At 45.6% G+C, this 14,331-nt stretch overlaps 1 protein-coding gene across 1 annotated transcript in view; it reads right to left on the minus strand.

The window, feature by feature from the left end:
* Positions 1 to 4,951: 4,951 nt before the first annotated feature.
* TBX4 (T-box transcription factor 4) overlaps positions 4,952 to 14,331 on the minus strand; it is a gene marked incomplete at both ends in the record, with an annotated part of 48,657 nt that continues 39,277 nt past the window's right edge. Inside the window, 2 exons of the mRNA XM_083379777.1 lie at positions 4,952 to 5,598; positions 8,373 to 8,614. Of these exons, the coding sequence (XP_083235903.1) occupies positions 4,952 to 5,598; positions 8,373 to 8,614 (889 nt within the window). The remainder of the gene's footprint in view (positions 5,599 to 8,372; positions 8,615 to 14,331) is intronic.

Raw genomic sequence — 14,331 nt, forward strand, 5'->3', positions numbered from 1 at the left:
TGACTTGTGGACTTCAAGTCCCAGAATTCCTGAGTCAGCCATGCTGAGGGGAAAGGGAGTTTCCATGCTGAGCCATGCTTGGCTTTGGAATTCTGGGAGTTGAAGTCCATGAGTCATAAAAGAGCCAAGGTGGCCTACCCCTGTTCTAGTCCATGGGTAGGCAACCTTGGCTCTTTTATGACTTGTGGACTTCAAGTCCCAGAATTCCTGAGTCAGCCATGCTGAGGGGAAAGGGAGTTTCCATGCAGAGCCATGCTTGGCTCAGGAATTCTGGGAGTTGAAGTCCATGAGTCATAAAAGAGCCAAGGTGGCCTACCCCTGTTCTAGTCCATGGGTAGGCAACCTTGGCTCTTTTATGACTTGTGGACTTCAAGTCCCAGAATTCCTGAGTCAGCCATGCTGAGGGGAAAGGGAGTTTCCATGCTGAGCCATGCTTGGCTCAGGAATTCTGGGAGTTGAAGTCCATGAGTCATAAAAGAGCCAAGGTGGCCTACCCCTGTTCTAGTCCATGGGTAGGCAACCTTGGCTCTTTTATGACTTGTGGACTTCAAGTCCCAGAATTCCTGAGTCAGCCATGCTGAGGGGAAAGGGAGTTTCCATGCTGAGCCATGCTGGCTCAGGAATTCTGGGAGTTGAAGTCCACAAGTCATGAAGAGGCCACAGTTCCCCCAAGCTGGCTGAGGAATTCTGGGACTTGAAGTCCACGAGTTATAAAAGAGCCAAGGTTGCCTACCCCTGTATAAATCTAGTCAGTGAAAGCCAGCAGTTATTTTTATGTACTGATATGCAAAATAAAAAGTTCATATTATAACAGGTGTTTTTTTTTTAAGAAAAAAAACCAACAAACAAGAATCTCTTTTGGTTTCTAATAGAGATTTATCTGTAGCATATATATGTTATGTAACCAAATCTTAAGTTTTTACAACAGAGAATGGTGTAAATAATAATGGGGGAGGAAATCCTTAAATAGCTCTCTTTTTTATTTTTATTTTTTAAAAAACCTCCTTGCAACATTTCGTTCTTTTACTAGGAATTTTATCGTACAAAGAGCAAAAGCTGAATGGAACACGTGGGCCTGCGTTTGTGAGAAAGATAATACATATTTTTATATAAAGATACATAGGTATATAAATAACTATTCAGCATGCAACATTGGTAGTGATGCCCCAATTTTGATTATTATTTTCTTTCTTTTAAAAAAAGAGCCAATCTTCTGTATGAAAAAATAACCCTTTCTTTAGCAACCTTGATGACAGGAAAATATCTTTTTTAAAAAAAAAAAATCCTTCTTCCCCCTGCCAAAAAAAGTACTTTGTGTTACTGACTTGTCCCTTACTATACAGATTCCTGTAAAAGGATGGGCTGGCCAAAAAAAAAACACCTTGATAAAACTTGGAATTTTTAAGAAGTTCAAAAGTTGCTTAGATCGTGTATTAACTTTCCATCTTTCATTCTTCTTTAAAAGCCAGGAATAAGAGTATTTCCAGCCAAGCTACCATTGGTTGGATGCTTTGAAGATTATTGTTTGACTGGTATGGTTTTCTGAGTGTTGAAGACTCCTAATATATGTGTATTTTGTTTATTTATTTATTTATTTTTATGTTATTTTTATAAATAACGCAAGGTGAAAAGCAACCAGATATCCATTCCTATTTCTATTTTCCCCATAACAACAACCCTGTGAAGTGGGTAGGGCTGAGAGAGAGTTACTAGCTCAAAGTCACCCAGCTGCTTTTCATGGGTAAAGCGGGATTAGAACTCTCAATCTCCCAGTGATTGGCCAAAGTCACCCAGCTGGATTTCATGCCTAAGACAGGACTAGAACTCACCATCTCCTGGTGATTGGCCCAAAGTCACCCAGCCAGCGTTCATGATTAAGGTGGTAATAGACCTCAGAGTCTCCTGGTGATTGGTCCAAAGTAATCCACACGGTTTTCATGCTTAAACCAGGACTAGAACTCACTGTCTCCTGGTGATTGGCCCAAAGTCACCCAGCCATCTTTCATGTCTAAGGCGGTACTAGAACTCGCAGTCTCCTGGTGATTGGCTCAAAGTGACTCAGCCAGCTTTTGTACCTAAGAAGGGACTAGAACTCACAGTTTTTAACCTGGTGCCTTCACCACTATGCCAAACTTCTATGGAATAAATCAGCTGAATCCACTCTGTGCAAGACAAGTCAAAAAAAGTCAAGATGGCGCTCACACCCACGATGTGCAAGCCATGTCAAAAAGGGGTCACACTGTTCAGCCACCATCTTGATTTTTTTTTCTTACCCACTTCACCTGGGATGTCCCTGGTCATTTCTTAATGCAAAAGGGTCAGCAGATGGATTTGCACAAACCACACAACCAAACATCCAGGGCTTGTTTCTGGGATAGGGTGACATGTGAACGCAGCCTGTATTGTTTATAAACCAGGGTTTATAGCTTAAAACATTGTGTAAGCCTATCTATGATTATTTTGCTAACCATAGTTAAATGAGTTAAGGCCTAACCTATGATGTGAACATCGATACTTAGTGTTGACCTTGCTTAACACACTGCTCGGATGGAAAGTAAGGCAAATTATTGGTTAGAAACCATTTCTGAGGGGTTCTCTGATTTTAAAAAAAATGCTCCATGAAGTTCAGGATAAAGCATCTAAATCTATTCCCTGCTGTGCTAGCTTTCTAGTTGCAGAGAGTTCTGAAACTTCCATCCCAGAACATTTCAGAAGTAGAAAGATTTTGCCTTGGGGCTAATTCCCTGCAAGAAAAAGAGAAGGTTAAACACATTTTAAAAGTATTTAAAGTCAATTCTCCGATACAGATGGTCCTTGACTCACAATGATTAGTTTAGTGACAGCTCGAAGTTACCACAGCACTGGAAAAAAAAAGTGACTTACGACCGTTTTTCGCACAGCCATTGTAGCATCCCTGTGGTCACGTGATCAAAATTCGGATGCCTGACAACTGACTCATATTTATGACGGTCGCAGTGTCCCAAGGTCACGTGATTTTCTTTTGCGACCTTCTGGCAAGGAAAGTCACTGGAGGAAGACCGATTCTGTTGCTGACTTAACAACTGCAGTGATTTGCTTAACAATTGTGACAAGAAGGTCACAAAATGGAGCAAAACTCACTTAACAATGGTTTCAGTTAACAACAGAAATCTGGGGCTCAATTGTGGTCGTAAGTCGAGGAATGTCTGTACAAATCCAGGCTGGAAATTGGAGGCGGGCCTTCACTATTTCATAACAAACCTGACTTTCTTACTAGGCAACACTGCCTCCTTTGCTGAAGGAGCTACAGCTGTATAATATTTCCGAGGGACAACTTCAACATTCACAGCTTCTGTATTTAGAATTTAGCTGGAATAATTTTCCGCGCTTCTCAGTCGAGCCTCAGGATTAAGGATGGATTAAGGGACATTGCTTGGGTTGTGGGGTGTTTCCCCAAGGACGGAAATTCCATTCTCTGCAATCCAGGAAATTAGAAAAACATGACCTCATATTTCTTTGGTTTTATCCAAGACAATTTAGCATCGCTAAGAATTTTGCTTATTTAAAAAAAAAAGGCAGAAAAACACTGATTTGTTTCTGCTCTTGGGAACGTGGAAGGCAGAACGTGGAAGGGGGGTGGGGGTGGCACTTTACACCACAACGTTTGAGGGAAACCATTTAACGCTTTTAGAAGCGACTCCATTTAAAAAAACACCCTCTCTTCTTTTTTTTTATGATCAGGTCTCCTATCACCCTAAATCAGAGGTCCCCAAACTTGGCAACTTTAAGAGTTGCGGACTTCAACTCCCAGAATTCCTCAGCCAGCCAATTCTGGGAGTTGAAGTCCACAAGTCTTAAAAGTTGCCAAGGTTGGAGACCCCTGCCCTAAATGGCTTAGGTTTAAGCAGGAATGGAGTGCATTGTACCTGTGTGTGTGTGTGTGTGTGTTTGTGTGTGTGTGTGTGTGTTCTGTCTGTCCTTCAAACCAAGGGCACCCAAAGTGGATTCACACACCCTCACATTTCCCTGCTGCTTCCCTTGCTTCCGGGCCACCAAGCCGGAAAGATTGGAGAACTCTGCTCCATTATGAATCTGGAGTCCCTTTCTGCCCACAAGAGAGGTAAGTTCAGCCCACCTTAAATTCCACTGACTCTCATCTACTGCCCATTTGCTTTGACCCTTAGTAGTTCAGACTGTTGTAGAGACCTTAAGCTTGCAATAAATCTTTATATTCATTTGAACTGCCTGGACATCTTGATTTTCCCCGCTTGACACTTGCCAGCAAAAAAAACAACACTGGCCTTTTTTGTTGTTGTTGTTGGTAAGTGATAATAACCAGAGGTAAAATCAGCTGCAGCTAAGGGGGAAAAATTGTGGGTTTTTTTTTGCTGCCCTCACCTCTGGGAGCCCAAGTTATGTCTATTGACTTTTCTTGGGTAGAGTGGAAGACCCTGGTTTTGACAGACAATCAAATGAAGCTTTGAGCGTTTTAGGAACTGTTAAGAGAAGGAGAGGCAGAGTCAAAAGAGGAATCAGCCTGGAATCGTTATGTTCCCACAAATGGTCTTAAGCCCAATCCCTCTTGAATTCCGCTGACTTTTATCTACTTAGTACTGAATGTTAGTTAATTAGATTCTGGTGTGCAGGCATGAGCAATGAATCTGTTTAACTGGAACCTAACATGTGATCCTGATTCTTCGCACCTGAAAGGAACTCAATGAGGGATGTGTCTCTCTAAGAGGCAAATACCCAACTGGATCCCTGGGACGGGGGTCCATGCTGCTAAGCCAAACCTCTTCCACCGAACTGACCCCACCCAACAGAGTTCATCTGGCATTGCACAGAAAGTTCCCAACGCCAACAGAAACACAAGTCGGCGTAGATGCTGCAGGTGTGCAAGGCCTCAGTGGATATTCACACCGAATTAAGCGTCCGGGAGCAGCGAATTGAAATCTCCTGACGACGCGTGGAATCATCCGTCAGTCCAGTTGTCCACTGTGCTCACTCCTGAATGGTATTGCAAGGAAGATTCCCTTGACAGGGAGAAAGTCTGGGAGTAGAGAAACTCGTTGGCCGGGCTTAAGTGCGGCGACGGAAGCTTCCTCTCTCCCATCCGTTCTCTGGGGAAGGGCGATGCGGGAATCCTTTCGCGGGGTTGGGAGAGCTGATTGTAGACAGTGAAAGGGCTGTTGCCCGGCAGCTGTGATCCTTGACCGGCTATGGGTGGAAGGCGTGGCATCATGGTGGTGGCCGTGAAGTGAGCGGGGAAGGGCTGGTAAGGGACAGTCTCCATGGTCTGGACGCTGTAACTGGTGTAAGGTGCAACCGAGGTCCACATATTGCAGCTCAGAGGGGGAGGGGGTGGGGGAGGAGGGGGAGGAGGAGGTGGAGGAGGAGGAGGAGGAGGAGGAGGAGGCAGATCTTCCACCCCTGACACGCCTGCAATTTCAGACCCGGAGTACATGCATGCTTCTCGTGGGGTCACCTCACCGCAATAGGGGGGGCTCAACATCTGTTGTTCGTAGGGTGGAGGTGACCGGAAGTAGGGGTCTTCTCCAGCGGAAGAGGTCGGTTCCAGATACGAACGTTTGCAGGGTAAGTCCAGATGCCGGGCGCCTTCTGTGGAGGTGCAAAGAATTCTGTTTAATCCTCGCTTTTTATTGGCTAGGTCAGAGGTCCCCAATCCCCGGTCAGTGGACCAATACCGGGCCGCGGCATGCCTGCAACTGGTCCGCACAAACAAGCAAAGCCCCATCCACGAGATGCAGGCAGCACACAAAACCACGCCCCCTCCATCCACGGGAAAACCTCTCTCCACGGAACCGGTCCCTGGTGGTGCCCAAAACATTGGGGACCTCTGGGCTAGGTAGTTCTCATTTAACAACAGCTCGCTTAATGACCCTTCAAAGTTACAATGAACAGGTCGTCCTTGACTTACAACTGCCAGTGAGCCTAAATTTTCCATGGCTCAGCAAGATGGTTACTAGATGAATTTGGGGCCATTTTACGACCTTGCTTGCCACCGTTCTTAAGGGAATCGCCGCAGCTGTTCTGTTAGTAGTACGGGTGTTAAGCAAGTCTGGCTTTCCCCATCGACTTTGCTTGTCAGAAGGTCGCAAAAGGGGATCACGTGATCCCGGGATGTCGCAACTGTCGTAAATACGAGTCAGTTGCCCAGCGTCCGAATTTTGATGACGTGACCATGGGTCATAAGGCTGAAAATGGCCTTAAGTCACTTTTTTTTCCGGTGCTTTTGTAACTTCAGACAGTCACTAAACAAATGGTTGTAATGAAGAACTACCGCTAGTCCTTAAGTGTGTAGGATAATTTTTTTTAAAAAAAAATTTGATCTGGAACATAATAAATTGCTTAAGGAACTTCCACGTCCACAGCATCTCACCACCTTTATTTTATTTTTTTCCTGAAAGGATTTTCCTCGTTAGCCAAAAAAAAAAAAAAAGAGCGCAGCCAGAGTCCAGCTAATCCTATCAATCTTAATTTCCAGGATTTTGTTCCATCAGCTGAGAATTTCAGTAACTTGGGCACCCGCTGCTTTCTTACATCCAGCGATTACTTTTTTTACAGACTTTGACAAGGAGCATGCCTCAGTGTTTTGATACTTGTGTTCAAAGGGGCCTTAAACAAGTATCGTGAGGGCTTTCCAGCAACGAAAACATGTTTTACATTTGCCAGGAGCCCTCCTTAGGAGACTGGAGAAATCTTGCAAGATAAAAATAAGGGCTTACTCCAGGAATGGTACAAAAAAAAAAAAAAGACAAGACAAGACCAGGGGGGAAAAAATCTAGTTGTTCAGAAAATATCTCCTTTCTTATCTGACAGTGTTCTGGGGTCAAGACATTTTGTTAACTCTCATAGGTTGCCCTGAGACGCTTTTTAAAATTGTTATTATTAGATTTGTATCCTGCCTTTTTTTACACACACAAACACACACACACACCTCTCAAAGTAGTGAAGGTGCCTAATATTCCTTCTTCCTCCTGTTTCCCCACAAGAATAACCCTGTGATGCATTTTGGGTTGAGACAGAGAACCTGGGCCAGAGCTACCCATCTGGTTTCCATGCCTAAGGCAGGACTAGAACTCACAGTCTCCTGATGATTGGCCCAAAGTAACCCAGTCAGTTTTCACGCCTAAGGCATAAAAGGTGGGACTAGAACTCACCATCTCCTGGTGATTGGCCGAAAGTCACCCTTCATGCCTAAAGTAAAACTAGAATTCATAATGTCCTATTGATTAGCCCAAAGTCACTCAGTCGGCTTTCATGCCCAAGGCAGAACTAGAACTCACCTTCGCCTGATGATTGGCCCAAAGTCACGCAGCCAGCTTTCATGCCTAAGGTAAAATTAGAATTCGCACTCTCCTGGTTTCTAAACCTGCACCTTCACTATGACACCAAACTGGCTCACTTATGTTGAAAGTGAATGGCACAAATTAATTTATTTTTGACAAAGGGTTTTAAGAGCTGGCGATATTAATGATTTAGTTTGCTTTCGGCCTAGTAACCATGTTGCTAATCTGTCTCTCTGTTCTTCCATCCTGCTTATGCATTACTAAAAATAATCTCATTGCAGTATCTCAGGGTTAGTTTCCTAATGCTGACGAACAAGCCAAACAAAAATTAAATAGTAAGCATTCTCTCAACCAATCAGGAACCCTTAGAGAGATTCAGTATAATCCCAGCTAATGAAGAACCTTTGAGAGGTTCCTGATCCCAACCAATCAGGAACCCTTGGGAAGGTCCAGCACGATCCCAGCTAGTGAAGAACCTTTGAGAGGTTCCTGATCCCAACCAATCAGGAACCCTTGGGAAGGTCCAGCACGATCCCAGCTAGTGAAGAACCTTTGAGAGATTCCTGATCCCAATGAATCAGGAACCCTTGGGAAGGTCCAGCACAATCCCAACTAATCAGGAACCCTTGGCAGGTTCAGCATGATCCCAACCAATCAGGAACTCTTGGGAAGGTCCAGCACGATCCCAGCTAATGAAGAACCTTTGAGAGATTCCTGATCCCAACCAATCAAGAACCTTTGGCAGGTTCAGCATGATCCCAACCAATCAGGAACCCTTGGGAAGGTCCAGCACGATCCCAGCTAACGAAGAACCTTTGAGAGGTTCCCGATCCCAACTCATCAGAAACCCTTGGGAAGGTTCAGCATGATCCCAACCAATCAGGAACCCTTTTAAGGCTCTGCAGCCAATCAGGAAGCCTTGGAAGCTTCCACATGCTCCAAAGGCCTAGTTCATTCCTTGACCTGGATTACTTAAGATGTCAAAAATCCCAGGCCTGCCTCAAGCCTGACCCTCTCCAGCAGAAGATTCCCCCATGGATCTGTTCAAAAAAGATCTCTCCCAGTTCCATTTCCTTGCCTCACCTCTCCGTTTCAGACAGTGGTAGAAGAGCCCAGATTCCCTCTGTCCCGAGAAGGTGTTAAGAGGCAGATCCTGGGCATCTGAGGCGGCAAACTGCATGTGAGCGCCATTCTCGTACTGGTAGTGGTGGAGGGACTGGTGGCTGCCGTGTGGTGGGCTGAAGTCCGATTTTCCGGAGAGTTGACCGTGTGTGGACACCAGCCTCTGCCTCATGATGGTCTTCGAGATCACAGGATACTCTTTGCTGCAAAGGTTAATAGAAAAGCGATGAAGTTTCCCTTGGCTGAGAAACAAAACGTTTTGTTCTTCCTCCTCAAGGAAAAACAAAACAAAACAGTCCAGCTGCCTTTGGAAAAAGCGCTTTTGAGGTAACTTGTCACCTGGATGACGGAGAATCTCCACAGGCAGTTAACTGGATTACAGGTAGACCTCGACGTACGACCCTGATTGATGCTCAAATTTTGGTTGCTAAGCAAGACGGTTGCTAAGTGAGTTTTGCCCCCTTTTACAACGTCATCCAGGTCATGGTTGTCCCAAAGGGGCTTTTTCAGGAGGACACTGGACTGTCTGGTTTTTCTCTGAAGACTTTTCACTTCTCATCCAAGAAGCTTCTTCGGTTCTGACTGGATGGCGGGGAAGGGAAGGATTTATACTCCTTGCAGACAGCTGGACATTTGCCTTCTTTTAGAGAGTCCTTGAGGCCACCTGGAGGTTTGTCTGTGTCCTCACGGTCACCTGAGTGATGCAAATGGGTGTGGAGCCTTCTTGGAACTGCGGAAAGGACTGTGTTGTATACTGGAGATGGATGATGTTGTGTCCCTCCCCCTCTGTTGAGAGAGGGATGTTCAGTTTGGACATAGATGGCCTCTTTGACTCCTCTTTCAAACCAGCAATTGTCTCTGTTCAGAGTGTGGACACAGATAAACTTCCAAGTAGCCTCAATGACACTCTAAAATAGGAGTCTTCAAACTTGGCCCTTTTAGGACTTGTGGACTTCAACTCCCAGAATTCCTCAGTCAGTGTGCCTAGCTGAGGAATTCTGGGAGTTGAAGTCCACAAGCCTTAATAGGGCCAAGTATGAAGACCCCTGCTCTAAAAGAATGCAAATGACCAGCTGTCTGCAAGGAGTATAAATTCTTTCGTTCCCCACCATCCAGTCAGAGCTGAAGAAGCTTCTTGGATGAGAAGCGAAACATTCAAAGAAAAACAAGGAAGTCCAGTTGCCTCCTGAAAAAGCACTTTTGGGACTCCTTTTACAGCCTCTCTTGACATGGTTCATTCAGACGCTCGGCAACTGACTCATATTCACGACAGTTGCAGTGTCCCGGGGTCACGCGATCCCCTTTTGTGACCCTCTGACAAACAAAGTCAATGGGGGAAAGCCAGATTCATTTAACAAGCGTGTTATATGAATACTTGTATAAGGTTTCCTTCTTGCATAGGGGGCTGGACTAGAAGACCTCCAAGGTCCCTTCCAACCCTATTTGTGCTGGTCAGAGTAAACAGCTATTGTAGGAATTAAGAACTGTCCCCTTAAGGGATAGCCTTCTGGGTAATGTAGTTTTAAGTCACCTGGTTACATCTGTATTTCGGATTGGCCATTGGGAGGGACTCCTGATTGGCTACCTGGGATTTCTGGCTATGTGCAGATCAGCAGGGTCTTTATGAATTCCAGCCATGCTCCTTCAACATGGGAAATACTATCTCTTTTCACCTACGTGTTTGGGATCAGATTATGAAATGTGCTTCAGAAGAATCTCTCCAGTAACTGTGAGTTAATGTTTAGAGAATGCCTGATGAATTAAAGTAATCTGCATGAAATCCTTTCCGTGGAGTTTATCTGCCTGTATCAAGTAATAGTAGTTTCTTTTACTTGAAACAGAACACTATTACTCTGTGTTTTATGTTCTAAAGATCAGGCGGGTCTACAAATTTCTCCCTAGCGTGCTAGCTGTGGATGTACGAGAAATATTTGATGCAAGGGACCCATTACGTTGTTTGATGCAAAAGCCTCTGAAACTGTGTTTTCCCAAAAATAAGACCGGGTCTTGTATTAATTTTTGCTCGAAAAGACACATCATCAGGGCTTATTTTCCAGTTAGGTCTTACATTCAGGTACTAAATACGGTATTAAATGCATCCGTCTGTCTGACAGTCTTAACTGAGGCTTTATTTTGGGGTGGGGCTTATATTACAAGCATCCTGAAAAATCATGCTAGGGCTTATTTCCTGGTTAGGTCTTAATTTTGGGGAAGCAGGGTACGTTCATGTAGATTTAAAATCTTTCTTTTGCAGCACTCAGAACCTCCCAGCTTTCAAAGTTTTAAAGTTCAGGGGGAAATTATAGAGTTTGGTGCCCTGATTTCAGTTAGGAAACGGGCGTGGGGTGGGTGAAGGTCATTTTGCATACCATGTAAAGCTATTATGACTTTCGTGAATTTCAAGTTCTGACATTAATGTACACTTAAGTGCCTACAGGTAGTCCTCAGATTACAAACCACAACTGATCCTCAAAATTCGGTAGCTAAATGAGTCAGTTGTTAAGTGAGTTTTGCCCCATTTTACGATTTTTCTTACCACGGTTGTTAAGTGAATCACTGCAGTTGTTCAGGTAGTAACACAGCTGTTAAGTGAATTTGGCTTCCCCATTGGCTTTGCTTGTCAGAAGGTCGCAAAAGGTGGGGGAGTCGCATGACCCCGGGACACTGCGACCGTCATAAATACGAGTCAGTGGCCAAGAGTCAGGATTTCGATGACATGATCATGGGGATGTGGCAATGGTCATAAGTATGAAAAACTGTCATAACTGCCTTTTTAAGGGCTGTTGTAACTTAGAACGGTCACTAAATGAATGGTTGTGAGTCAAGGACTACTTTATAGGGGACAGTGGTGGAATAAATGGATTCTTATTTGGGAATCTGTAACTTTGTAGTTACTTTCAAAATTTACAAGATGTAGCAGTAGAATACTCTGTGATATGTGCAAAGAATTGACTGGGAAAGCAGAATAGAATAGAATAGAATAGAATAGAATAGAATAGAATAGAATAGAATAGAATAGAATAGAATAGAATAGAATAGAATAGAATAGAATAGAATAGAAATAGAATAACAGAGTTGGAAGGGACCTTGGAGGTCATCTAGTCCAACCCCCTGTTCAGGCAGGAAACCCTATGCCATTTCAAACAAATGGATGTCCAGTCTCTTCTTAAAAACATCCATTGTTGGAGCATTCACAGCTTCTGGAGGCAAAGTTGTTCCACTGGTTAATTGTTCTAACTATCAGGAATTTCTTCTTAGTTCTAGGTTGCTTCTCTCCTTGATTAAATCCTCTCTGCTACTGTCATCTCCTACAGCAGGGGTCCCCAAACCCCAGGCCACAGCCTATTCGCAACCGGACCGCAGGCCACTACACAAATGTGCACGTGCAGCTCAACTTGTGCAAGTGATGGGTCAGTGTTTATGCGTGTGTGCATGCAGCTCCACTTGCAGTAGAGCTGCATGCACAGGCACATGCGCGCCGGCCTCCTGCTCATGCGAGTTGAGCTGCGCCTGCACATGCACGCCTGCCCATCACGCACGCAGTCCAGTTCCCCTCTTCCCCCCCCCCCGCCGGACTGCCAAACTGCAAAGTAGCCTAAATCCCTGGTATCTTATGTTGTCCATCTGCACCCTCAGCTTTCTTTGCAAAGCATCTGTGGCCTCAGTCCTCCCCAAGGGCCAAATGCTTTGCACTTTGCAACGTTCTGCAGTGTGCAACATGCTGCTTGGACGAAGGCCCATATGGACTTGGCAGAAGTGGACTATGAATCAGTGCCATGTGCAATACAGATGGGAAACAGATTCAGGGTGAGGTGTTTTGCCTGGGGCCACCCAAATTTCAAGAACTGAGCTGTGCTGTTAGACAGTGGATCCCCCAGGCGGAGAGAAGTCAGAGGCCGCTGGGTCGAACGGCGGCAGGCAAAAAAGCCAAGGCAATCCTAAAGTTGCATTAACAGAGGGATTCAATCAAGATCGCGGGAGGTACTAATGCCACTCTATAAAGCCTTAGTAAGACCACACCTAGAATACTACACTTGGAATAGGGCATCCAGTTTGGGTGTCACAATATCAAGAAGACGTTGAGACTCTAGAAAGAGTGCAGAGCAGAGCAACAAAGATGATCAGGGGACTGGAGGCTAAAACATATAAGGAACAGTTGCTGGAATTGGCTCTGCCTAATTTAATGAAGAGAAGGACCAGGGGGGACATGATAGCAGTCTTCTAGTATCTCAGGGGCTGCCACAAAGAAGAGGGAGTCAAGCTATTCTCCAAAATCCCTGAAGGCAGGACAAGAAGGCACAGATGGAAACTCATCAAGGAGAGAAGCAACCTAGAACTCAGGAGAAACTTCCTGACAGTGGAACAACCTGCCTCCAGAAGTTGTGAATGCTCCAACACTGGAAGTTTTTTAAAAGAGATTGGACAGCCATTTGTCTGAAATGGTATGACCTCCAACGTCCCTTCCAACTTTATTATTATTGTTGTTGTTGCTACTGTTGTTATTGTTATTGTTATGTATTGGGCTCACTTGTAACACCATGTGGTAAGCTGGAGCAGCTAACAGCTCTCCAGCAACTCAGACTCCCCATCTCCAGTACGGCTATTGGCTGCCCCTAGGCGGCAATAGGTTGCTTCAAACCTATTGGCTGCCACCTAGGGGCCAGACTATAAATTGCCGCAGGCTGCAGCCCAATTCTCAGTTCAGATCCTGCAAGCAATAAACCATGAGCTTTGCTGAACTCACTTGCCTCGTCTCCTTTCCTACACAACGAACTCACTACACAACACTGGTGACGAAGATGGGATCCTGCTTCTCCAAAAGAGATGAAGTTCACTAGGGGAGAGGCAGTGCACACCTGGCAGAAAAAGGCATTTCCCCCCTACCCACGGTCGTTTAGCCAGACATGCTAGCAACCACATGCTCAGTGGATCAACCCTGGGCCTTGGAGAAGCAGGATCAGAAGACGCAGGAACCAGCCGAGAAAACCAGAAGAATGTCGAAGGTCGGAAGGCTGCGCAAGTTTGATGTTAAGCATCCAGAGGGATGGCCATCCTACTTGTCCCAGGTAGAAAGCTACCTCCGGGCAAACCAGGTCACAGAAGACGGACTGAAGGCCGCCATGCTGCTCTGTGTGTGCGACCCAGCCACATTCGACCTGGCCAAAAATCTCTTTGCCCCGACGCCGCTGGAGTCAGTCTCCTACGCTGAGCTTAAGAAGAAGCTAGGAGAACATTTCCAGCCGAAGATGTTGGTGATTGCTTGGCATTACACATTCGAACAGCGAATGCAGCAGCCTGGTGAGACAGCATCAGAATACATCGCGGCCTTGAGGCAGGCCGCACGCCTGTGTAAATTTTTGAACGTTGAAGAGCGACTGCGAGACCGGCTCGTCTGCGGCCTACGAAACCGAACGCTCCAGCAAAGACTTGTTGCCAGACCGAATTTAACCTTCACTGAAGCCCAGGACGAAGTCATGGCAGACGAAGCCGCCGGGGGTGCAGTCCAAACAGTCCAGCCCGCCAAAACAACAAAACACGAAGAAACAGTCCACCATGAGGATGCCAAACGCTCAGAGGAATCTTCAGAGGAAGAAGATCCTGAAGTCAACAAGCTTCACAAGCAACCTGACGCACAGCACTGCAGCAGCAAGCAGCAAGAGACTCCTTACAAGGCAGTTCTCTTACCTAGATGTAAAGGTTGTGGCGGCAGCCACCAACGCGCTGATTGTAGATTCCGGTCAGCCACGTGCAGGGCCTGTGGCAAAACAGGCCACATCGCAGCGGCTTGCAGAGCTCGCCAGAGGGACCGGCCAGCGAAACACCAGTCAGAAGATCTGACCAGGAGAGGTACCGGGGTCCAGGGAATGTTTAGTGTGGGGTTTTGTAAAAGCTGCAGAAGTGTATGCCGCACCAGTGCCCG

The sequence above is a fragment of the Vipera ursinii genome (assembly GCF_947247035.1).
Source record: "Vipera ursinii genome assembly, chromosome: 1".
In the NCBI taxonomy this organism is placed as follows: Eukaryota; Metazoa; Chordata; class Lepidosauria; order Squamata; family Viperidae; genus Vipera; species Vipera ursinii.